Source organism: Amblyomma maculatum, chromosome 10, assembly GCF_055883805.1.
Source record: "Amblyomma maculatum isolate TAMU_Amacu chromosome 10, ASM5588380v1, whole genome shotgun sequence".
Classification (NCBI taxonomy): domain Eukaryota; kingdom Metazoa; phylum Arthropoda; class Arachnida; order Ixodida; family Ixodidae; genus Amblyomma; species Amblyomma maculatum.
Window position 1 is genome coordinate 10,114,813 of NC_139353.1, and position 26,119 is coordinate 10,140,931.

At 47.4% G+C, this 26,119-nt stretch overlaps 1 protein-coding gene across 2 annotated transcripts in view; it reads right to left on the bottom strand.

Moving 5' to 3' along the window:
• The window catches only part of LOC146175544 (open rectifier potassium channel protein 1-like), a 100,557-nt gene that overhangs the window by 40,285 nt on the left and 34,153 nt on the right, over positions 1–26,119 (bottom strand). For both annotated transcript variants that reach the window (XM_084581943.1, XM_084581942.1), the window contains exons 2-3: positions 19,186–19,336; positions 2,621–2,797 (exon numbers count right to left, since the gene is read on the bottom strand). In XM_084581943.1, coding sequence (XP_084438069.1) covers positions 2,621–2,797; positions 19,186–19,336 — 328 coding nt within the window. The remainder of the gene's footprint in view (positions 1–2,620; positions 2,798–19,185; positions 19,337–26,119) is intronic.

Here is a 26,119-nt window from a genome sequence, read left to right on the forward strand (position 1 = left end):
AAGAATATACGTTGTTTCATTGTATCCTGGACCGTGATGCGCATTTCCCAAGACACATACACTGCCGTGTGAAGTCATGCGAGCCCTAAAAGCGCCGCGAGGACACGACTAAATACGCATCAAAGCGCCAGACCTTTCTACTGCAGCATTTGCCAGAAATCCGCGCGCTGGCTCATTTTATATACCACGCGGCCGTTGCACGACACGGTTGGAAAGGGCATGTCTGTCACACACACGGGCCGGTGCTCGCCTTGCCCCTGTATACCAAGAGCTTGTCTGGTGGCGACTCAGCGTGAGCGCTGTATTGCGCAAGTGGTGGGCAGCAGTGCAGTTTCGACACATCTGTCGTTGCTGATGCGTTGTGAAAGACAACTTGAAACGGTTCCAACCTCACGTGCGAGCTCATCTGCGCTCGATGTATCTGCCGCAGCGAGTGCGCGCTGCTGCGTCTGCACAAAGGACGCAAAGGCCGTTGCTGAGATTTAGATGGGGTCGCCGTGCCTGCCCTCCATGAAACGCAAGACAAAGGAGGCGTCCGTTTGCAAGCCCAGCCGCTTGCACCCATTCCGTACTATCCGTTAGCCCGTGTGTCATTCGCGACGTGCCGCAAACAACTTCGGGGTTTCATATACCTCGCAGGATCGTTAACAATATGGTTAGTCGTGTTTGTTTAAACAGTAGCACACGTACGGCTAAGTACCAATCACACGCTAAAAGTCGTGTTACGTGCTGCAACCGGTGACGTCGACTTTTGCCTAAAGGCGTTTTCGGGACCAGATGTAACCATTGATGTGACGATCGGTATCCCCACTACAAATTTCCCATGACCCTTACCACCAGCGACGTCACCTACTCTTGAAAGACAAAAACAGCATCTACAATGAGGGCTGGCGCGCCACCTGCGACAGCCGTAGTCTATATAACTTCATACCTGCTGCTGTTCATTCACGGACCTCGTCTACGTTTTTGTGTCAGGGAGGGAATTCGTGAGTGCGTAGACGTACGCCGGTTTACCGAACACGTGGCAGCAATGGGCCTCATCCCTGCCACTATGCGTGCGCAACCGGCGTCTCCGCACTACGCGGAGCCTGCAGCCGTAAGCAGAGCAATTGCAGAGTTGATGTCTTGCATTCCAGGTTATTTTCGATCGGTATGTTTCAGGTGAGTAGCGTTTCGTTGTATGCATAACTTGTGCTGTCTTGCTGTATCCTGCAATTTATTATTACGTCCGTTCACAAGATGTAACAATCAGTTTGCGCATGGTCAAGAGTTTCTGCAAATGTCGCGCTTTTGCGACTTTCAGAGGTCAATACATGCGGCTTTCGGCGTTTAGAATGGATGTCTGAGGATAAAACGCGGCTCATTGAACAATCTACTTATAATATAGTAGAGCCACTTAAGGCAACTTTAGACTCCCTTTACGGTGGGCATCAGCACTTTAGATCCTCTCGAAGAACACGATGACAGTCCGGTGTTGATCTGGTTGATTACTTCTACACGCTGTTTTCCGCCATGCTCACGCAGAAGACTGGAAGAAGCCTTATAGTGCGTTCGATACTACGGCCAGCTGCAAATCTCAAGTTGATAAAGAGGCGCGAAAGTTTTCCTGGTGGTCGTAATCAAGTGGGAAACGCTTTCTTTATGTTTCACTGAGATACAGATCATCTAAGAGCTTATCGTGGATATCGAACAGCTTACTTCTATCGCTAGCAAACGTATTCCAATCCCAAGCCAAATAGCAACTGTATCCTTCTTCTGTCTACGAAATATGCCCGAACCTCAACCATACGGAAAAAGACGATGTAAGGAAATATTTTATTTCATGTTCTTTGGCCCCGTGTCCAAAGAAGATGACCACAAGGTTCTAAGACGCACAATACTGTACGCGAGATGGAGCCTTTAGGTGACATTTCTATGATCCGGATCAACAATCTACGCCAACGTTTGCGCCAGACGAGCACACAAACAGCCATTTATATAGCTCTCGCGAGAATCTAAACAGAGATCATGTGCTTGCAGCGGGGTCATAGCCCTTATGGATCCAAGCGTGCGAAACGACGCAGTTCAATCACTGGGTGTCTGTCTGTGCTTACACAACCGAATGTTGTATGTCCCGGGAGACTGCCGCGGTGCATAGTGCAAGTAAACATGATCGCTAACTGCTGTCGCCGTTGTGAACCGGTTGCCATTTGGCAGGACGAGGACTAAGTGCCGCCACTTCGCTAAATCTGGATTGCACCGAGCCACTGCTCCTAAAATAGCTCACAGCACACACTGAGGGACACATTCAAGGCTGACGTCCATTGTAGGGTATTATACGGGGATGTGCATAATCAGGTTTGCAAGATACTGTAGCGAAGGGCGGGAGCCTATCTGCATGTACGGTGTATCTCTGGAAGCATGTTTCGGATACGGTGTCACTGCTTCCCCTCCAGAGCTGTAACTTTTTTCAAAACATGTCGCAGAGCAGTTTCTACAGTTCCTTGAAACGTGCGCAAAGGGAGATGCATCAGTGTCTACGCGGTGTGTAAGCTGGACATTCATCATCCCGAGCCACGCGCGGGTGTTGACCACGACAGTCTTAACTTTCGTCTGGTGTGTGTGTTAACGTTCGTCTTACCGATGGTGGTGACAACCGTGATGGCGAAGAAGAAGGAGTTGTAGAAGTTCCAATTGGTGTGCGTGTCGTGGCCGTGCTCGTCCATAAGGTTCTTGCTGCGAGCGTCCGCCAGCCGCGCCACAATGGCCTTGATGTCCGAGCTGTTCAGCTCGGTCAGGTTCAGCGAGGCCAGGCGCTCTGCGAATGTGTGAAGAAACCGCGGGAAAAAAGAAACTTCGGTTAAGATGACTGTTGGCCTACACGAGGCAATGAATATAAGGCAGTTTACTGCAAACAAAAACCATTTAATTCTATTTGCCAAACTACACGAATGTGTCAGAAAGGTGACGCTTCCATAGCGACAGACGACACCAGTGCTATGTTAAAGACACAATAAAAAGCAAAATTAAGAATCGTTTAAAGACTGCGTGTGAGTATCTGGAAAACGTGTGAAACAACTGGATAAAAATAGTGCCGGGACAAAAACAAAGCCCATGCAATCGGCACATCTCCTGTCGGCATATATTATCCTTAACTGTCACAAAGGCGCATTTCGGTAGCACTTATTCTTTCTTTTGACACACTTTTACACCCCTTACTGCTCTATAATTCTCACAAGGGCAATCGGAGGCCGCTCGTCAAGGCGGAGAAATCCGTTCGCCAGACAAACTGACGACGTGGTTTCATATCCTGTACCAAAGAATTCGACGAGCGCGATTTTAATTACTGAGGTCAGCAAATATAAAAAAAAAATGTATTTCACTTATCTCAAGGAATTCCTGCTCCCAAATCACCAAACACAAAGTCGAAAGCTACTTGCCTACACCCGCAGTAATTGCGAGATGGTCACGATCTTTGGTCACGCAGTGTAATTACTAACCCTTTAAATGCGCTACACGTCGCATCTGCTGAGTCGAAATTACTGTAGCATTAGCACTTGGCGTTCGTGACGCTGGAGGAAGCCGGCTTATGGCAGCCGTTAGCATGCTGTGACACAATGGGACGTGTAGGAAGTAAAGAATGACGCCAAGAGATCCTGGAAAGTGAGCTGGGATTCGAAACGGATGCATAAGATATAGGAAACAGAGAAGAACGCGCTAGGACGCGTGACTTAACGACTCGGCCAGCTTATTTATCACCTCAGAAGATCCGATATTTGTTCCGATCGTAACATTCTTCATTGTGCGATTTAACGTCCCAAAGCTATAGGATCCGAGGGACACCCCAGATTGGAACCAACGTCGGTTCTTTCCCACGGAGGCGCCGACTACGGGTGTTTCTTTCAACCAAGGGGTTCTTTACGTGCGCTGACATCGCACATCACATGGGCACCATTTACGTTTCGCCGTTATCGAAATACGGCTGTCGAGGCAGGGATCGAACCAATTGTACCTTGGATCATCAACCGCACACAAAAGCCACTAAGCATGTGAGGGTTGTCGGCCCCGGTTAGTGTTTACAATTACACTGAAAATTAAGGCGGTAACATTGGAAGGAACTTAGGGTACGCTTTCCACTAAGCCTCTGAGGGTTGTTGGCCCCGGTAAGTGTTTACAATTACACTGAAAATCAAGGCGGTAACATTGGAAGGAACTTAGTTACGGTGGAGAATGATCATTGTGAGAGGGATAATGAAAAAGATACCAACTTCAAGTCAGTTACGCGCTTCCAAAGTTAGTTCTGCTTTGGCGGTCTGCGCACGCTTGCTTTGTTAGCGTGCAGCATGCATACAGCTCGCATACCACTATTGCAGACGCATGCAGTGAGCCATTATTTTTTCCTCTCATATTGGCCTTAGTTTGCGGCTAAATATGCGCTACAGTTTATTTACCAAGTTCGGAAAGTGTTTCGAGGGCACCCCATCAAAGGGCTCTCATCGTCTAAAAGAGGCTCGGCGTCAGAGCGGCGGGTGACCGCTGCTGAAATAAGACAGCCTTGTAACTGACCTTCCAATAACTTCCACACACACAGGGCGTGATATATATGCCTGGAAGATTCACTGCGGCCCTGACCAAAACGCGTTCAACCGCGCGAGGCCGCCCGAACAGCGTGGCCGCTTTGTTCCCAATCGTTTTACGAGAAGTTGAGCGGCGGGTCTCAGGAAGAACTCCTCTGACCTCCTTCTCCGCCCCCCTCACGATGACGTCAATGGAGTCTCTAACCGCTCCGCGTGGTGCAGACAACCCCCCCCACCCCCCTTCCCCCACCCACTCTTTTATTTTTTCCCTTCAGTTTCTTGCACACCGCAGCTGCCGGCTTTAAAAAATCGCGCCCCCCCGCAGCCTTACAATTCGGGGTGTGTGTTTGTGTGAGTGTTTGCTTACGCAGACACGCCGAAGCGCCGTCTCGGACATTCATTGGCGTCCGCAGAAGAAATACGTCTTGCGGGAATGTATGCCGCTCCGTTTTGTACTTTTTTCCCGCTCTTCCGAGACACCTCGTACACCCCACGTGATTCTCTGTAGGCGCGTTCGGCGCTCTTGGTATAGTGCCTAGAATATACTGGGGTAGCATGGAGAATGCACCATTCTTTCCTTTGTGTTCTTTCCGTTGCGTTACCTCCACTATAACCGCCATGGTGCCTACACCCTACAGGGTTGTGATAGCAGGGTCGATTTGTTACATTTCTAGTTATGCTAGTACAGTTCTAGGGATTAATGTTATTCGGTCCCTATATATTTGCGCAATCTATTTATGGGCCTCTTAGCACCCATAAAGAAGGTTGGTCGGTTTGGTTCATGGGGTTTAACGTCCCAAAGCGACTCAGGCTATGAGAGACGCCCTAGCGGAGGGCCCCGGAATTTTCGATAACGTGCACTGTCATCGCACAGCACACGGGCGTCCTGCTTCTTGCCTCCATCGAAAAGCTGCCATGGAGGCCGGGATTCAATGCCGCATTCTTGGGCACAGGAGTCGAGCGCCCTGACCACTGCGGGGAACGAACGATTCGCAAGGCATCGCAATAGAAACTTTCCCTAAGGGGGAGGGGGTTGCATAGAGGAGCCACCTGCGCTCACCATCCTCTCTTAAATATCCTCTATACTGACTGAAATAACTGAGTCAACACAGCTTGTATCAACATTACCTGGATAAAGTAACGCATCTATAACGATTCTTTTGCTTAATTCTTGTGCAGCTTTTATACACTTAGCCCCTCGCGGTAGGTTCAAAGAGTACGCTTTCCACGCGTCCACAGAATCGCATCGAAAAGAAACAATCGTCACGCATTACGTCGGCACTGGCACCAGGGAGTCGAAAAACCAACTAAAGGGTTTTCTGACTTTGGTCGGTTCGCCATTGGTCGGCTAGCAGTGCCGTTCCAATGGCCATCACCGATTTTTTTATTTTTTTTTTATTTCAAGAAGCAGGAGTTATGATTTATAACTACTTCGCCTGGCACACACAACTTTTGGGTGATCGATTCCCTGTCAGGTTTACGCGACTGTGAACGACGGAGAACTCAGAATAGACGCTATGACGAAGGTTTAATATACACGCTCGCGCCCTACGCTTCGCAAAACTTCAGCCCTTGAGGGTTAGTTGACTCTAGGGTACAGCTTAGTAAACAGTGGGCGTTTTGTTCGTCAGACAGTGAATATAACTGGGCGACGCCTACAGCCTTAACAGCCCGTAAGATGCTCGCTCTTGCAAGCGACGCCTAAGGAACGCACAAGACCCGTCCTTTGTATTCGGCTCGGGAGCTAGTACGACTGCTGGCTATGCTATGCTGGGAAAATATTTCCAGGCACTTTCTCTGCGCTCCCGCGTACACATAGACGGCTGCAGTGTCAACAGAGAGAACAAACTTTGTGGGTTTCGCCGCACGCTTACACGGAGACGAGACGAGCAGAGCGGAGATCTATTCCCGGACGTGCGTCGGCTAATAAATTCTTTCTTTTACGGTTCGGCCCGCCCGAAATAGTCGGGCATGGCCGCTTCTCTTTTTTTTTATTTTATTTTATTTTTTTTTTTTTGCTTCGCACGAGAGCGGAAGCAATGTTCAAACACATAAAAGGTAGCGTTTATGCTTGCGTTAGAGCGAGAAGGCATGCATATGTGTAGAACATAAAGGAGAAAGAAATCCCTTGATTGTCGGGGCATGAAGATGGCAGAAGGCGCGCCCTGAGAATGGCGAATGATTGTGAATGGCCAGCAAGGCACTCTTGATGTTTTCAGGTGCTAGATCGGCCTCTAGGCCGCCGAATCAACTGCTCCGCAACTAATCCACTGTTATCTAGAGCAGAGTAGCACATGGTTAATGTCCTTGGGATTTCAGAGCTTTTTAATTAGTTCGATTATAATATACTGGATTAAAATTTGACCACCCGCGAGTATTGTCAGAAAGCTGACATATGATGACATCGCCGATGATTTAGGCAGTCAACTGCATGTAGTTAGCTCTCGATTTAACGAAGTTGAGCTAAGGCCACGAATTATTTCGTTTAATCGGGAACTTCGTTAAATTGAGTGAGATATTTCTGTCACCTAATACGATACATTTGATCATATGGCGCAGCGGCAGCTAGAAAGCTACCGCGGCATCATATTACCAAAGCGTAATTGCGCCGCAAATGAAATTGCGGTCAGCGGAAATAACCTACACCGCAAGCGCGCATAAAAAGAAACAGCAAAAATTGTTTTGCTAAAAAAAAAAAAAACACGGAAGATTACAAATTTATCTCCCAGTAAAAAAAAAAAAAAAAAAAAAAAAAAAAAAAAAAAAAAGATCGGTGATTTCAGCTTGCGTGCACTTTTTGAGTAGCGGCCATGCGGATTACTCGATTTTGAAGTGCGGCTAGCACGTCTTTTTCCCATCATATATTCCAGCAAGCAGCTGCTGCACATAAGCTCCTCCACCATGCCCCTGTAGCAGCGTCTCCGAGTGGCAACCCGGAGCCCGAGCTTTGTAACGCGTTCCACTCTTGAAGGCGAAGCTTAAGCGTCCTCCAAACTTTTTCGATCGCTCTTCTCGGCCTGAGAGGGCGCTACTAGATCCCGTTCGAAAGCCTCATAGAGCATGCCTGATGCTACTTGTAGGTGTCTGCCTGCGAGGAGTTCCGTGTCACTGAGCCAGCGCTGGGGTCTGGTACTTAGTTGTAGAATGAATCGCTCGCAGTCGCGTAACGACCTTCTTTGGCGCTGTACATAAACATCGTGGTTGGCGCTTTTTGCATGGGTGGCTGGAGTCGATAATAGGCATAACTTCCGGACGGTGTTCTAACAGCTTGTAGCTTGTGCAGAAGCCGCGTAATTCGAGAGTGAGCACGTGTCGATCATCAAGTATGCCGTCGCGAACATGCGCAGTACGACCTGCGCCGTGTGCACGTAAGCCGCTCAAGTCTTTAACTGGTGTGCGTTGCGGCCGAATTTTCTGCGATTCTGAGCGTTGCAGAGGAGCTAACCTGCGAAAAGTCAAAGCAAGTGCTCACCAAGCCCTTTCTTAATCTTGAACTCTCAGTAAGTTTTATCCGCCCTAAGGTGCATGAGCCCAGAAAATGCTACCGTCACGCACGCCAGTTAAAGGTTTGGGTGGCTGTACTTTGCTACATGTATTTGTGTTCAGCCTCACACGAAAAGGTTGGCTGGTTGGTTTGTGGGGTCTAACGTCCCAAAGCAACTCAGGCTATGAGAGACGTCGTATTGGAGGACTCCGGAAATTTCGACCACCTAGGGTTCTTTAACGCGCACTGACATCGTACAGCACATGGGCGCCTTGCTTTTCGCCTCCATTGAAAAGCGGCCGCCGAGGCCAGGATTCGATCCCGCGTCCTTGGGAAGAGTAGTCGAGCGCCGTAACCACGGCGCCACCCCGGCGGGGCTCACACGAAAAGAAAAGTTGGTGCAGATGTCCATATATTAAGTTTCACAATACCACACGACCACACGCAAGAAAGGCTGGCGTCGTTATTGGTTTCATCCCTCGTTTTTGTTTTCGTTGTCCTGCTTTAAGGAGTAGTCGAGCACACTTGTGTTAAGAGAGGTAGCAAGATCCACGCGTCCATGCATCACTATAGTGTACTATAAGCCTCAGCGTTCTTGTCGGTTAGCGGGTTGCCCTTAAGAATAGCGAGCTTGGAAGTCACGAAAGCGAGGCAATCAAGTTTGGTAGTATAGTTTCAAGAGAAACACTCTGGCCTTATACGGCTCGCGACTTTTTGCGCTGTAGATAAGGTCATGCTTCCCCTACTAACCGTAAAAGAAAATGTCCCTTTAGGCGAATGCAAACTGCATATATGCGGATTCTTACGTCTCATAGCAAATGTTAAAATATAAGAACCGTATACGTTCAGAGCGGGTCAGAGAAATAACCCGAGTTAACGAGATTCTAGTCGATGATGAAGAAGAAACGGGCATGTGCGGAACATGTAGGGCGAAGGAAGCATAACCGATGGTCGTTATGGGTAACAATTTGAATTCCAAGGGAAGGAAACGGTGGCAGAAAATTATGTGGGCGGATGAGGTTAAGAAGTTTGCAGGGGTCAAGTGGATGCAGCCGGTACAGGATCGGGTTAATTGGAGGAATATGGGAGAGGCCTTCGCCCTGCAGTGAATATAGTCAGGCTGATGATGATGACGACATCAAATATATGTGAAACATGCGAAAAAGTGGAAGGCATCATATTACTTTCCATCATCAGGGTTATTTGAGTGTACAACAATGGGAGGAATAAAATAACGATTCCAAAAACAAATCCATTCCACCAGTAATGACGTCTAAATTGTGTATGAGGTGAGACAATGTGATTTCGCCATGACGCCAAGGTGTGGCGTTTTAAGAAAAGAGCCAATGAGGCAATAAAATGGTAAAAGACAGACCCCAAATGTCTTGCTTTGTTTTGCTTTTTCTTAACAAAGGCTCCCAACCAAGGTTCATTCTTGAAGAAAAATCATTTTGTAAGAAATTATTAGAGCTAAATTGTATAATAATAGATGATAACCTTTATTTAATAAAGAAAAAGGTGCAAAGAGCTCACATTATAAAAAAACAAATCGCTTTTATGTAGACGTATCTCATTCACAGCCTACAACAGTGTGCTGCGTACGCAATCCGGGTTTTAGGCAAAATGACCATGCCGGTTTAGGATCAGCTGATAGTTCCAAGACATTTAATAATTTCGTTCATCTGTGGCTGTAGTTGAGTGCGATTGGTTGCGATCGATGTTGTTCAAGGTCCCGTCGTCTGTGGATAACCTTGCAAACTATCGGTCTGTGAGTCCAACATTGCCAGACGAAGGCGTCGTGCACGAAGCCGGGCAGTCAAACATCGATGGCGAAAGCTCGCTTGTCAGCGTCGAATACCAGCGATCAGGTATTGCCGAGAAACGCCAAAAATTAGGCTAAGTAGTGCACGCGTCTGGAGACGACACGAAAAGGGATCGTTGCAACCATAGTGTTAATGGCACAGTAGCCTTTGCGACAAGAAAAGTGCCTTCTCTGAGGCCCATGAAGCCAAAAATGCTTTCGTGTCGCAGATAACCTTTCGTGAAATATCTTCTTTCTTTTTTTTTTTTTTTTTTCCCGGCGCCCGTGGGAAGTGGATCCACTGCCCGTGATTGTTTGCCGACGTCAACCCGAATATATCGAAAAATGTTTCCTCAAAAGCTAGCCCGTTACAAATGAACTATCGACACTCGGCATAGAGTGCTACTATTTTCAAGTAGAACTCTTGTTTGGGCTAGTTTGTGCATTTTCATTAAAAAACAATACGGTGCGACGGACGAGGACAAATAAGGCACACACAGATAAAAAGGCGCTATAGTCCTTTTGTTTGTGTACCTTCTTTGTCCTCGCTCGCCACCCAGTATTGTTTTTGAATGGAGTGCTACACCACGTGATAATCTAGAGCACCTTGCTATTGACGGAAGCGCTTTTTGTTCATTAAATAGTGTGCATATATCGTATATTCAAGTAGCTGTCTCATCGAAGCTTTATTGTTGAGCGCTTGCTTGTCCGCTGGCTGCCTCCACGCTTGCTTCATGACGGTTAATAACGGCGACATGACACTATTTATGAAAGTGTGCATGCAACAAGGCAGTAGTTCACTCAGCTATAGCTGCGTCTGGCCTTTGAGATACCGCCGCAAGCTGCAATTGGCAAACGTTAATTTGTTCGATGATGTGAAATAAAGAGTGAAATCAAGACGACGCTCTGTTCAAGATACTGCATGAGACCCGAGAAGCATTCGATGTGTTTTGAACTTTGTTCTCACTTTCCGTGTTTTGTTTTCTTTTCTCGTAAACATCATATGGGTCGATCAATCGCCTGTTAAGTTTTCTTCAGTTTTGACCAGTCCAGTCTGATCAGGCGGTTCAGTTCCGTTCGGTTTGATTCGGTCCAGGACTCCAGAACAGTCCAGTTCGGTTCAGCTAAGTTTGGCCCAGTTCCGTCCAGCTCAGATCGCTGGAGAAATAAGCAAGTTGAGAAACTCATATCGCACCTCGAGTCCCTCCTGAGAGAATGTACAGGTGCGGACATAAGCAAACGGAGCAGGATTTTCCCCTCAAATTGAAATCACGTCTTCTGCACTGGAGAGATAAAAAAAAAAAACAATATCTGTCCAAGTAAAAACGGTACTGCCGTCTACTATGGGTTCGCACATACCACGACTGGCAGTTTCAATTATGCAACGCGTGAACATTTTTAGAAGGAAACTGCGTGCTCCGTTTACTTTTGTCCGCACCGGTACGTGCCAGTGTGTATATACTACCCCTTTCCTGTTCCATACTGAACGTTAAGCCAAGCGAAAAGTTCAGCGAAAAAATGCAAGCAAAAAACTGTGCTCCGGGCCCAGGCACGCATCCCTAACCTCGAGACGCGCTTCAGTCGGTCGTGCGGCCGTTCAACCCGGGGTTCGCAAGCTTGTTTGCCGCCTCCGACAGTGTGCAGACCGTACGACGGTCGTCTAGCGACCAAAGAGAGCCCCGGATGCCTTCCGAAACGGCAACCGTCAGTCGACGCCAGCGCCTGAGCGTGGATGTGAGACTTCGACTCTTGCCTAGTGGTACAGTTGTATGCAGCGCGCGAAAGGCCCGTTCAAACACGTTCGGCTACGGTGGTCCTATGCACGGAGAGACCAATTTGGAGCGCTAGATGGCGCTGTAGAGTTGTATCCAAGTCAGCTTACCCATGCTGCACCGATTGTTCCTTATCTAACAGTTTTGAAATCGGATTAACTGAATTGGTGACAGGGCATACGTTATTAAGCAACTAAGCTTCAAATAATAAAAATACGTCCTTGCCTAAGAAACACTGCTGCCACTTCGACTGCCACTTCTACTGTGAGAAAGCAGTTCTCTTGCCCGCTCAACGGTTACAGCTTGGATTTTGAATGGCTGCCCGCTTGACTAACTGGACTTGATGGTGCACCTTCTTGGGTAAATTCTGATCGTCCCACGCTCGCCTTAATTAATAAAAGAGGACGACATGGTTGCTCGTTACGTTCAAGAGATTATGTGAGGAACCAAAATGCAAAGGCAGTAGCAGAATCCACTTGTGGTCAACATTAGCAGAGTATTCCACTGCTTGTCATACTTAGGAGTGGTGTGCGTACTTCTTTCCTTTTTTAGAAACCGAAATTATTACCTCACACTCGCTCCCAGTCAGGCGGTCGGAAAAATGAACAAAGCCGCAGTCTCATCTTTTCTGAAGCAGCCGAATTCGTACCGACTGCACACAACTAAAGTGAGAACCGATTACAGCTCCTCCACTTCCCACGTCGCTACTTTTTCCGCCCATAGTTGTGACGCACCCTCAGATAGATTCCAAAAACAGATCACAGTGCTGGGAAGCTCCGGCGACACATATATTTTCCCGTGAGTGTGCGTCCCGTACGCCGTACGAAACGGGAATCGCTCGTGACGCCTAGACCGAGTTGTGGTTTTAAAAGAGAGGCTCGACTCCGGATTCGACTGTGGAGGACCGGGTATCGGTGGTGCGGGCCTGCTCTGTTGGAGAATGCGGAACGCAAAGGCGGCGGGGCTGGACAAAATAGCATGCTGACGCTTCCTGAGAGACAGGCAGCGAGACAGAGAGAGAGCGCTGGAAACGAGAGAATGGAAAACTACTCGACACATAGCCGTTTTCTTCTCTTTCCCGGCCACAGGCACAGGCTCCAATTGCGGTATAATGTGCCGTTTCGTGACGTCAGCGTTCGAAGGTCGGCGGCTGCCTTTATTATCCGCTGCTGTTTCAGCGCAGAGCTGCGAATATGCGGCGTTGAAAAAGAAAAAGCCCCAAATAAAGTGCAACACCAGATTATTCCCATTTTTGTTTTTTGTTTTTGTTTTTTTGTTTTTTTTTACGTCTGTAGGCTTTTACTTTTCCGCTATGGATGGCTAGAGCTTTAGAAGATACCAAGGACACGCCCGATTCTGTAATATGCAACCGTTCCAGTGGTGTGAAATCAGTTTTGCTACAAAACACGGGAAATGGTAAAGAAGTGTGCTACCCGTACGCCGAATGGCAGGTGGGAAAGAAAAACATATATGGAGTTGTTTTCTTGCTCCACAGGCTTATATGGAGGCTTTCAGGAACTTTTAGTGTCATTCCTATAGTAGTACTATGTCATACGCTGTTGGTCGCGAAAAAACGCCCACAGGTATCCTCTGTTTCGAGTCACTTGGAAATAGTCCCACCCACAAAACCGGGTGTCGGGTGAAAGCCTGAAAGATATTTTGTTGTTTCACTAATCCTTCAAATCCAAGTAGATTTGTGTGTGAGCACGCGCAGCGCCACGTTGGCGCCATTTTATCTCGCTCAGACTTGGAGGCCTCTTATAGTCACCTGTCCCATTCGTTGCAGTCGATTGTGCTAGGTAAAATATCACGAAATGACAGAACTTGGGAACGTCTCCACTGGTACACTTCATCTACTCTGGAAACACTCGCGGTGGAGCGCAGCTGGATGTTTAACCCACGTTAGAAACAACTACAGCGTACTCTTGTTAGCCCCTGTTGCTCAGATATGCATCACATGTGCCTCTTGAGTAATGCGAGGCGTTCTGCCTTCTTACTGATGAAATGCCAGAATTGGACACTAGAGGTGAAGGGAACCACGCTGGCTAGTCCAGCCTTCTGGGACACCACTTTTAATTGTGAGTCAGCTGTGGAATATCCCAATACTGTTATGCACATATTGATGGCACTGGTATAAGCTTTCGATGTATCGCGAAACAATGTTTATCCCACGATCGTATAGAGTAATTGGAACTGCCCCAGAAAGTCCATGGGGTGTGATTTTGATAATAAAAATAATTAAAAAAGAAAATAAGCCTACTGAAAGAGGATTTGTGCATATATTGATTGTTAGGTGCAGTTTTACAACGCGTGAAAAAACTATGACCAAGAACTCATTCCCAGAGTTTGTCCAAAATTTCTACGTATGTGCAGCTATTATACAGACTCGCTTTTGGAGTAAAAATGAGCGTTACTGTCCTCCCGTAGTGTTTTGGTACATAGTTATTTGTAAGTCATGCTTTCAATACCTATCTATGCTATACGCATAAGTTTCAACAGGCAACTGTCGTGGAAGACTAAAGACTATAGCGGCGAGAGCCGGCAGGCTTCTTTCGTAACTTTTGCAACGCGCCATTAGTAACACATTTCTTTTTCTTTCTTGTGGTTCGTCTTTTGTTGCTTTGTGAGAACGTAGCACAATGCTTAGCTCACAATAGGAACGCGGCTATAATCGCACGAAAAAATTCTACAAGAAATAAATGACCGGTCACTCCGACCATTTTTGAGTCGCTGCCTGTCGCGTCCACTACGGCCAGATCTTTTTAAGGTCACTGAATTAATGTGACCAAACAGAGCCCAAGGACGTCAGCCACTGTTGAATGCGTGCTGTCCGTCGGCTATTGTCGCAAGAGAAATAGTGCGCTGTGGCTTTGAGTAATGCGCAAAGAAAACGGTTTCACAGTGAGACCGAACGACACTCGCCGTTAAATTTCGCATTTTGTCAAGATCACTCAAACGTTCCTCAGACGGTCGCAAGCGCACCGCCGAAAACTGTGCACTGCTTGAGAAGTTTCAGCACAGCTTGCTTGTTTGTTACATGATCATCGCACCCGCCTTGCAAACATCACACTTAGCTCGCAACTCAGACTGTGTATAACACTCCGTATACTATGTTCTAAATCACCTCTTTGTCGAATTAAACATATTACTCAGGGTTCCATTTTCACAAACCAATATCCCAGATTAGATAATGTGCTAACTTCTATGTTACTTCATCTCCACGCACACCTGAATAAAATCACACTCAAAATATTGTGCTGCGAAATGTTTTTTTTTTCCTATTTTATTTATTAAGAAAACGTATATGCAGCAACCCGCTGTTATCGTGGGTGGGGAGGGGGGAATCTTGGCGGCTCCCCCTTTTGTTGCGTGTGTGGTGTGGGAGAGAGTGACGGAAGCGAGCCTGAAAGGGAGGGTAAGGAAACTGGAATTTACGGCCTCCGGAGAGCCGTGCTCCGGAGGAAGAAAAAGGCCGCTAGTTCGGAAACAGCAGTGCATCGCTTCCGAATAGCACGCCTGCAGGCCTCGTACGGTGCCCCTGCTACGTGAATATACTCATGCCAATGCGTTTGAGCGTGCTTCCGCGCTGTGTGTCATCGCTTCGATCAGGCATAAGGCGCAATTCATTCATTCATTCATTCATTCATTCATTCATTCATTCATTCATTCATTCATTCATTCTTTCTTTCTTTCTTTCTTTCTTTCTTTCTTTCTTTCTTTCTTTCTTTCTTTCTTTCTTTCTTTCTTTCTTTCTTTCTTTCTTTCTCAGCTTGAGATTTACTTTATTTTTCAGGATACATTGTCTTCTTCCCGTGAGTTGAAAGAACCCACGGGTTCACCCTCTCCTTTTGGCTGCCTTCGCAGGCTTGTTAGCTGCGAGTGTTTTCTTGGCTGCTTCTTTCGTTCTTATCCTTGGAGTTCGCAGCATTCCCTTTGTTTCCCTCTTGCCCATTGCCTCTTAGCATTTCATTCATGCGCTATCAACGGAGGAGGAGAGAAAACATGCGCAAAGTTGAACTAGCCGAAAATAAACTGGCAGGGAGCGAGGTTCGCATACTCAGTAGCGCACGTACCGAATCTCATCCACACTGAGATAAACTCCAAGCTGATCCTATTCAAATGTCGTTTATCACCATAACTTGGTATTTGCTTTCATGCTTGCAATACCGCTAGTTCCGCTACTTCCACCCGCTCATTTCCTTGTCTGCGACTTAGCTCTCCGCTGCTTCCTATTTTGCTTTTTTATTTGAAAGCTCCTATTCAACTATTCCCCCCTTGCAGCAAATTTGAAGAATTGCCCTGTGCCGAGTACAGTACTCAGCAAGGGCATAATCACCATCCTGGTGAGACCATGTAATTCATCTACTGATCAAAGCATACAAAGCACTGTACATTTGCATATAAAGAACTTATCCTAGCCGCAAGTGTGAGTACCGCCTCCGCGGGGTACAAAGGCACAGCTAGGTTTAGCAGCTTGGTCGTCCTCTGCATGCTTAACAGATCACAAGTGAGAGCAGGGAATGAAGGAGGATAATCCGTTGTCTGTTCTTTGGTCTGTATCGTCTTTTCAGCGCTTTTAAGGTAATATATTTAAGGTTGCCATACTGGTATCTAACTCACCGTCAGTCTTCATGGCGATTAGCAACAGTGCATGCTGTTGGCAGGCACTAGCGGACACCTCGCAAATTGACGGAGATACTTTTGTGTTCCAGAATTGGCGCTTTCACGCCTCCGAAGTGCCGTTGTCTGTCTGTAGGTCTCTCCGATCTTTGTTCCCAGCATTCCTCTGACAGGTGGCAGTTGGCAGGTGATGTGGTCTGGCAGTGATCGGTCGGCAGATTTTGTGAGGTCACGAGATCTCACATCGTGGTCTATAGTTGGTAGAAGCTGCCAAATCGGACAGCTCTTTTGAGATGCGAATCAAACACACAGGGACCCTTGGAAGTCCTTATGAGACACGCTACTTCTAGAATTACAGGTACTTTGTCCAGCTTGGTTAAAGAGGGGCTTTCTATCTGCATCACTCCTTCCAATTTGGGCAGAATACATCATAGGATATTTCAACCAAGAGAAGCCCCAGTTCAAATTAAGAAAAACCACGGAAGGCCGAGATAAACCACGCAAAACAAAGGCTGATTGTGCTAGCGCATGAGTATTCGCCCCTAGCCCTTAACCAAACAGCATGGTCATTTCTTTTCACTTATAGTTGTAAGAAAATTGGAGAGTGCCATCAGATTGTGCGAGAATTAACGCTGATGCTATTGTGGCTAGCCCTTTCGTCTAGACAATAAAGTTGACATATAAAATGCCTTCTGCGCTCGTGCTCTCTGGTTTCGAGTCCCGACGTCAATAAAAAATGTCAAACGTTACAAGACACATTCGAAAGTGTCACCGTGATTTTGAGTGCTCAGCGCCATGCAAAACGCGGCGGTAAATGTGGAAATAAAAGCGGCTGTCCAGATTTGCTGAGCTATAGTTAACTGGAACGGATAATACTTTGCATGGCTATGCTCAGTCGATGAACAACTCTCAACGCGAACGACACGTGAGTACAGAGTATGTCTGCACTCAGCTATCGGCATTTGATGTTGGCATTACACTGCACACGTCAAGATATGAAAAATGAGAACAGTTCTCATTTTTCATATTTTGACGGATTCCTTCAGAACTCTCAGAGTCGCGCCGATGCAAACAGGATTGCCCGTAGGGAGGCTGACGGCACCTTCAGAACAGCAGCGGTGGGATCAGGCTTACGTTCAGAGTCATTCAAGCGCATGTAGAGGTGCATTCAAGAGCATTCAAAAAACCTACTGGCGCCCTCAAGAATCTTGTTGGTGCCTTCAGAATACTTTAAAGGATTTTTTGACTGGGTAGCATCGAGAACTTCCAACGTAACAAGAACAGAGAAATCAAACATTTCGTGAACAGGTGACGTATTATGGATGTAATGCAGATAGTAAAAGATTTCGAAATGCGAGCCTCTTGGGAAAATTAGTAACCAGCCCCGCTATGCATAACCAACGAATGGACCATACGCGTCTCCTCAGGGATTCACGTTTTCTAGGCGACTGGCTCGCGCGACTGTGACGAAAGGACTGTTTGAGAACGACAGCTCTACTAGATGCTAAAGTCGATCTCCGTGTCGGTGCGATCTATGACTTTGATTGACCTTAATAAACCAGCATAGGAAGAGAATCTATTTATACCGCTCGACCTTTAAGTGTAACTGCGGTTAAAGCGCTTCCATTTTTCTTTTTTTCGCTAAACCGCAACCAATGAGATTTTGCTTCCTCTATAGCATATTCGTGGGAACAAGACAAACTTCTTTCGCCAAACTGACAAATTCGCAACGTCTATTATTACGTGGACATTTTGAGTAGGCTGATGCATTCATCCTGGCCTCCCATTCTTCCACGTTTCCGAGTCCACAAGCGGGTGAAGGAGACACACAACGTGGTTATCAGCGTCCGGACTGTCACACGCATCCGTCACCAAGGCGCCAGCGTTGACGGAAGAAGAGAGTGCTCGCATTTGGTTCCCCCACAGCTCTTTCTTTCTTGGTCTCCATGAGCTCGGGGTCGTCGCGTGCCATTCTCTCGCGCTTCCGGTGAAACAAGGCGGCAGCAGCCGGACTGCGTGGGCCATTGACGTCACAGTGAAGGGGGAGAAGCGCACAGCAAAAAGCCGCTTCGCAGGGGGGTAAAGGCTAAGCCCGAGGTCCGCTCGCCTACACCGAGCCCTTAGCTGTCTCAACGCTTCGCGGTTTGTAAGTATACACCCGCACGACTCTTCCTGTTGCACTGAAAAGAAAGCAGCATCACCGCTGGTCCTTAAATGAAGAAGGGATGGCTCTCTAGTGTCAGCGGGAGAGAGTAGCGACTCATTTGAGCTTCTCATTTTCATTCTTTCTACTCGCGGATTCATGTGCAAAGTGTTAGGGGTTGGCAAGTTTTCTGTATAGCAACAGATAAAAGCCAAGGTCCTTAAGAATTTGGTGCGAGGTAGGACGTTTGCTTATGTGATGTTAAGAAGATAGTGAGAGACCGGAAAGCGTGGCGTGACATGGTCCATAGGGTCACGAAGAGTCGGACACGACTGAACGACTGAACTGAACTGAGGACGCTTGACGACGGCGGATATATCGCCTCCGCCAGGATGGCGCTATGTGCATTGCAGACAATGAAACAAATGAGTATCGAAGAACATCTAATAGTTTTGAAGTGAATCATTCGGTAGACCCCACCCAGGCATGACTTTGACCCCCCCCCCCCCCCCCCACCCCCCAGCCTCCTATGAATAGAATCTCTGCAGAAATCTCGAAGTTCGTTTTACACTACAAGATGGCGTGCTTTATATCTCATCGTTGGACACAATCAATTGAATCCAGTACTTTTTTGGCACGTCATTAATAACATACTTCTTACTACTTATAATTAAATAAACATCACCGCTGTGCACACACCAGCGCAACCGCATAGCCGCCTTCGTTCGAATTGCGATGATAACCAAAGAAGGGAGCGGTAACGTATAACCTTCTTCGGATGGTGTGCGTTGATCGGAGTACTCACGTACCGTGGAAGTCGTGGCGTATCTGGGCGATCTCGCTGCGCAGCTGCTCCTCGAGCGGACCCTCGACGGCCATGAAAACAGCGCCGCCGATTACCACGTACACGATGAACACCACGAGCAGGGCGAGCACCTCGCGCTTGCTCATGGTCACCGCCTGCGCGACGGAGAAATAACACCAGGTGTAGCCAGGGAGTATATCACATGGGATAAGTGTGGGTAGTAAATTAGGTGTAACTAGAGCAACAAAGGGAGTAGTAGAGGAATGAGAGAGCGATAAAGGAGTAAAACAGTTCATCAAACCTAATCTGGTCTTAAAGCTTGTTCACAAAAATCGCGGAACCTACCACTGCTCGTGAGTATTGTTGCCAGATCCGCGATGGCCATCCCAGGGAAGCGGGTTGCCGATCAGATAGGTTTTTGTAACGCCAAATGGTGACCAGTACTGTTTTGATTGCTGCAAAGGTCGGTTATGTTATGTGTGCCATATTTGTACTGGTATTTTATCATATATGAGTACCATAGATTAGCGCGATATCGTTGAGGAGCTCGTTAGACTGAAAACCCCTCGTTTTTGATGGTGGCATCCGTCGGAAATAATATTTCGAGAATCTGAAAACAAAATCAACAAACCAGGGAAGGGTGCAAATGAAGCCAAACTTGGCGATGAGGTTCCTGTAGTGAGGATACTTTAGAAAAACAGAAATTATTATTTAAAAGAAAGCGGTGCAATTTACGGTGTTTTGGCATGAAACCGCCCACGCCCGCGTGCCAGTGGGACACGCTATATACGCATAGGCCCCAAATGCTGGCCGGGAGCGGGAGATTGAAGGGAGCCTGGCGAATGAGTCGTGATGTGCGTGACGTAATAGCATCTGTATGAGTACTAAAGAGGCTAAGAATGTCGTTTACTGTAATTCGTGTACAAGCACTGCAGTGAACTAATAAGTCGTGTATTGTAATTTGTTTATGGGTGCTGGAGTGGCGCAGTATAACCTTCAGTTCAATTAATCTATGAGTACTGCGGCGGTCGAACAGCACTACCTGGTCGGTATTTTTAATTGGTGATCTATTGATATCTGAGAAGAGAAAAAGAGAAGGTCAAAGAGGAAAAAAAAAAAGAGAAAACAATGAGAAGGCACGCGATTGCGATATACTCTCAAACCGAAACTTAAGCGGCATCCAAGTTCTTTTATATTTATATTGTTATATATTGGCTACGCCTACAGCTGCAGGTGCAGCTGTTCTGATCCCGTACGCTGTCCTGATCCAAATATTGTAGGCCATAGAGGTTGAAATTGCATGGAATGAGACAACTGACGCTGCTGCGATGCTGCTGTTGCCCCAGCGAACACTTTTAAAGTTGTAATGAACAAGAAAAGCGAAACTATTCGCGGAGGCATCAGATCACTTATAGCTATAATCCAAGCAACAACCTCCACATCTGTCAGCTAATAGCCCTCCCGTCTTAGCTGTAGCGCTTTCTCTCTTGCTCATGCAAAGGCAGCCGCAACGCTACCTTTGTGACACTGGAATCTTGAAGCAAGATTCAAGCACTTTCCTGCGTTTACCTCACTGTACGCAATAACTACGCGCAGCCAATAAAGAAAATGTAGAAGGTCATTTCATATTCGTCACAAGAGAGATCGGTTTATTTATTATTCGGGCCATCCATGAGGAGCATCTACTCCGCTACATCACCATCATCGTCATCATTTTGCTTGTGCGAGACCGCTCTGAATGAGCGCACCAGACCGTGTGGGTGACCCGAATCACCGACTCCGCATGTCCCTGTGGCGCTTTATCGAATCGCGCAGGGCGCTTCGTTTTTCAAACCTAACTGCCCGGTTCGTCCAGAAATAACGCCTAGTCTTCACGGAATCTTCCCCCTCCGGCCCCTGTCTTGCACAATCTCAGTCAGCGCTTCATGGCTAATTCCCCAGCACTTCCGCGAAACCCCCTTCTCCTCACGATATGCTCCGCTCTGCCTATCGCCCCGGCGATCGCATGCGTACTCGCTACGCCGAGCGTTCCCAGAAGTATATATGAGCGGCGTTTGCTTTGCTGACGTTTTTAATTTAACCATGTTATTTTAGTTATCCTGGGCGTACGAAGCGACGAAAGGAGGTTTGGTGCGAGGATGCGAAAACCGTGCGCTGCCTTTATAAGAAGGTTTATAAGAAGGCCTCTCTCCCTTCGAGACGTGGTCAACTTGAAGTTGCTCGTGATCGGTGTTATGGTTGCCAGCGTTCTCTAACTGGAAGAGCAGCGAATCGAATAATGTACGAAGTCAAGAATGGGCATCTTCCAGATTTTTCGTTCGGCCCCAAGGTGAAGAAACAGCATCAGTTGCATCAATTCCTATACATTGACGCCCTTGGAAGTTAATCGACTTTCAGGCCTACCTGGAATGCGTTGCCTGAATATACCGGGGATCCTAAGCACGTAATCTGATCAAGTCTCATGCTCCAAGTGATCGCATTACTTGACTACGTGTCCCTGTCGCTTATGTGTCGCGCAGGCCCCCTGGGGCGACAATCAGCTTCCCTTCGGACAACGGTTGAGCGAGAGTGTCTTCGGCTGCTACATGCTATGTTGCATATATGCCGCCTTTTAATGCAAGGAAGGAGTGTCACGCACCTGTCCATCATTGCAACGTAAAGCGCGAAAGAAAGGAAAAAAAGATCTTGAATGAAATACCTACGCACGATCTGAAAACCTCTTGCACAAAGTTGAAAAAACAAAAAGAAAGATGAATGGCAGCTCTCATCAATTATTCAGTATCTTTAAGTCGTCAACAGGTTTATTAACTGCGTTGTCATCATCATAGTCATCAGCACCACTGTATATGAAACCACCGCAGGACAAACGCTCATCTCCTAATGGCTTCGAATTATTAATGCGAAAACGTTAAGTGGCTATGTTTTTCTTCCTCTTGAGCGTCAACTATAGCGTCCTGTCGACCGATTTGTTAATACTGCCCCTCCTACTGTCTTCTCACCGCCCCACGATTACGTTTACGCCGCAGTATCTCCTGCCACTACTTCGATCATTACATCATATGCCTCTATCTAGACGTAGCCTGAGTCGCTTTGGGAACGTTAAACCCAACTAACCAAACCAAACCAATCTATCTAGACGGGGCACACGCCTACACTTGTCGATACTCATTCTACGCCACAGAGAATGATCGCATTTCGATGCCAGAGAGTGGACGCAGCTGAATTCTTTCTTTCGCTCTTTTGATATAGCTTGCGCAAGACTGACAAGGGCTCGTGTACACAGAGCAGCTCGGCGAGTCGCGCGCGCCGGCGCCGTTCCGCCCGCGACTGTGCATTCGGGGCAGTGGCTACGGCCTCGGTTGCGACACCAGGCCTGCAGAAGAGGGCGCGATGCGAGTGCGATACGAGCCGCCGGCAACACCGTCCCACTTAGTAAATATAAACGCCTCTCTGCCGCCGACGCGGTCACAGCCCCCTGGGCGCGACCTTGCGTTTAGACACGCACACCTGCAGGGCCTGCCAGCCGAACCGCATGGCTGCACGAAAGTCGGGAGAGTGAGTGAGTGAGTGAGTGAGTGAGTGAGTGAGTGAGTGAGTGAGTGAGTGAGTGAGTGAGTGAGTGAGTGAGTGAGTGAGTGAGTGAGTGAGTGAGTGAGTGAGTGAGTGAGTGATTTGTTTGTTTGTTTGTTTGTTTGTTTGTTTGAGGGGTTTAACGTCCCAAAGCGACTCAGGCTATGAGAGACGCAGGTAGTGGAGGACTCCGAAAATTTCGACCGCCTGAGTTTCTTTAATGTGCACTGACATCGCACAGCACACGGGCGCGTTGATTTTTGCCTCCATCGAAAAGCGACCGCCGAACCCGCGTCCTTGGGAACAGTAGTCAAGCGCCGTACCCACTGCGTCAACCCGGGAAGTGAGTGAGTGAGTGAGTGAGTGAGTGAGTGAGTGAGTGAGTGAGTGAGTGAGTGAGTGAGTGAGTGAGTGAGTGAGTGAGTGAGTGAGTGAGTGAGTGAGTGAGTGAGTGAGTGAGTGAGTGAGTGAGTGAGTGAGTGAGCGAGCGAGCGAGCGAGCGAGCGAGCCAGCTAGCTATTAAGCTAGCTGGCTTGATAGCTAAATGCGAATGCACCTAAAATCCGAATGCACCAACTCGCCCAATTCAGCATTCTTGTGTAGCTGGCTTGATACAGCTAGCTATCAAGCTAGCTGTCATGCGATTGTTTGGGTTTGATAAAAAGCAGAAAAAGAATAAGCGAAAAGTAAAGAATTGTAAAAAGAAACAAAATAATAAAACCATAAATAATAACATTATTCGACCATTTTCACCAAAACAAGGTTCAGTCCGACGACGCTGGCGAGATTGGTTCGTGCGGATTAGATGGTTTAGCACCTGTAAGCGGGCCATTCGTTTAATGTGGCTCTTAATGGCACACGCATACCATCAAATATTTAATGACGTGACTGTGCTCAGGCAGGCTTAGAAAACCACGTCTAGATGCCCGTTTCGAGGCCAAGGGTGATACCTAGCTTTCCAGTCGCTTACCTACTGAGTTGTGGTGCTGGTTTATTCGGTGTTGTCACCAGCAGCAAATAGTAATTTTCCGATATGATGATGATGATGATAATGGTTATGATATGCGTGACGTGATGGCCGTACAGTTATACAGTGGCCTATAATACTGCAGTGCTGTTTACCCTACAGTTGAGACCGGTCTCGCACCTATTGGTAGCATGAAAAGTGACTCAATAAATTAGAGCGCCGCATATTGCGCTGCTCCAGTTAGCGCTACGCTTTTTGCTACGATTATTCGTTTAGTTCGATAATCCGGAATATAAGTCGAAAAATATCGATTCGCATTCAAACCAGTAGCCAAGCTGCACAAATGAAATTCGATTCGGTTTGGGATAAAAAAAAAAATGCTGTGAAATCAGTTTTTTTTTTTTTTTTTTTTGTGTCTTCGTGTTTTATGTGCGCCGTTTTAACATGGATCATTACCAACTGGCCCAGCTGTCTACCTTACTGAAGACAGTCTTAGAAGCGACTGCTTCTAGTAAATAAAGGTCCATTCGTCCAATCCACGGGGCTAGGGGCCTGCTCATGATGCGGCCGATCAGAAGGAGGGGTCGTCGACACTGGTATTAACGAAGCCTCCACTGTAGCAACAGCCCGGCGCCGACGCGAACTCGGGAGCGGCATCGTTCTTCCCCAAAACACACGCACGCACCAACACCCATGCACAAGCGGACAACGCGTACTCTCCTCTCTCCCCACGACGCTCAGCGTTCCGAGAGTGGGTGGAGAGAGAGAGAGAGGTGGAAGGGTCTCTTTCCTCTCGACGCCTGTCAGGCTCCGCCACCAACGGGGAGTAAACAAACAAATCACCTAGATGCATGCTTTGTGTAATTCGAGTCACTCGTTGTTTTCATACCTCCATCAACCAGCTTAAAGCGAAACGACTGAGAAAAGGGGAGAAAAAAGAAAGAACAGTAAGATAGTGTCGTCCTGTTATCTCATCTCCTTTGACTTGCCCATAGCTACTCGCATCCATGCTTGTATCGCGAGATTCTTAAACCAACACTTGAAACTCGGACAGGCTTGAAAGGGTTGCGAGGGAAGGCGCATTAAGGGGCAGACGTGTCGGATGAAACAAAAACATGGCCCCACCCTCCTCTCTTCCATCTCTTCTCTGACTTTTAATATTTGTTGTTTCTTTTTTTAGTAAAAATAAAGAGATGGAGGGGCTTCGGGCAGAAAAGGAAGGGAGGAAAGGAGGGGTTGATAGTGCACGTCGTCTCGGACGTCACAACTCAGCGGGGGGGGCCCCCTCAAAAGCCCTTCTCCCTTTTCTTTTATTTTGTACTCCTCAGCTGCGCGCCGGTTCCCTTCAAAAAACCTCGCGCAGAGGCCTCAGACAGAGACGCAAGATCTGTATATAACAGCTGCCTTTTATTTTAGGTTTGCTTTGTTTGTTGTTCCCCGTGACGTGTAGATGCTTATGCAAAAGTTAATTATTTCTATTTTCCTCCTTTGTCCGTTTTGCTTCAACAGCTTCTGTTCCGAACATGCTCGGCTTTTCCCCAAGGCGAAACACAGGAAGCGAAGTGGATCATCTTGAGAAGCGGCAGCCGCTAGTGCCGTGTTGGCGCGACCATAAGGCGTGAAGGCTAAGGATAGTATTTTTCTCTGCTTGTTTGTTTCCCGGAACGGCTAAAGAGTATATGTACGACTTTTCTCATCTATTGGACATATTGCGACGATAGCACGCCTCTTTGCAGGGGCCATGGCTGGTGTGTATAGTGACGCATTCAGAGCAGTTCCTTTTGCTGCTGCCTCGCGGTGATTCCAACTCAAAAGGAGGCGGAAAATTGTTCTAGTATGCGCAGTTTCAGTAAAACTTAAGGCTGCCCTTAGACCCCCCCCCCCCCCCCTTCCCCCTGTTCGTGGGAGAAATACGTAAAAAAATAGGAAGTTTGAATCAAGTATTTCGTACTCCACCTTCCTGTTTACAAAGTATGTGATCCTTGAGAACACGCCTGGCCATAGGCTGGCGCAGAATCATTTGGCGGGAACCTATCCCGGGTTCTTAGTCTTAGCCTTTTTAGTGTCAAGGAACCTTTACGGCTTTCAGAAAGTGACAAGGGGACCGTAATTTCTCGACCTCCAACCACGCCCCCCCCCCCCCCCCCACCCCGCCCAATTTTTGCCACGCCCTGAATTGTTTAAAGAAAATGAAGTAACATGCAGAAAGCGCTAAAATTATTTTTGTGCGAGAAATTGCAGTACGATGAGTACCAAAATAAAGCGGATAAACGAATGGCGGGGGTTGACGTACGCATGCGTCGAGGCGCTCGGAAAACTAAGAAAGCTCTCCAGAGAACCAAAGCCCTACTGAAAAAACTATGAGAAAGCTATGAGATCAATAAACACATACATAGTCTCT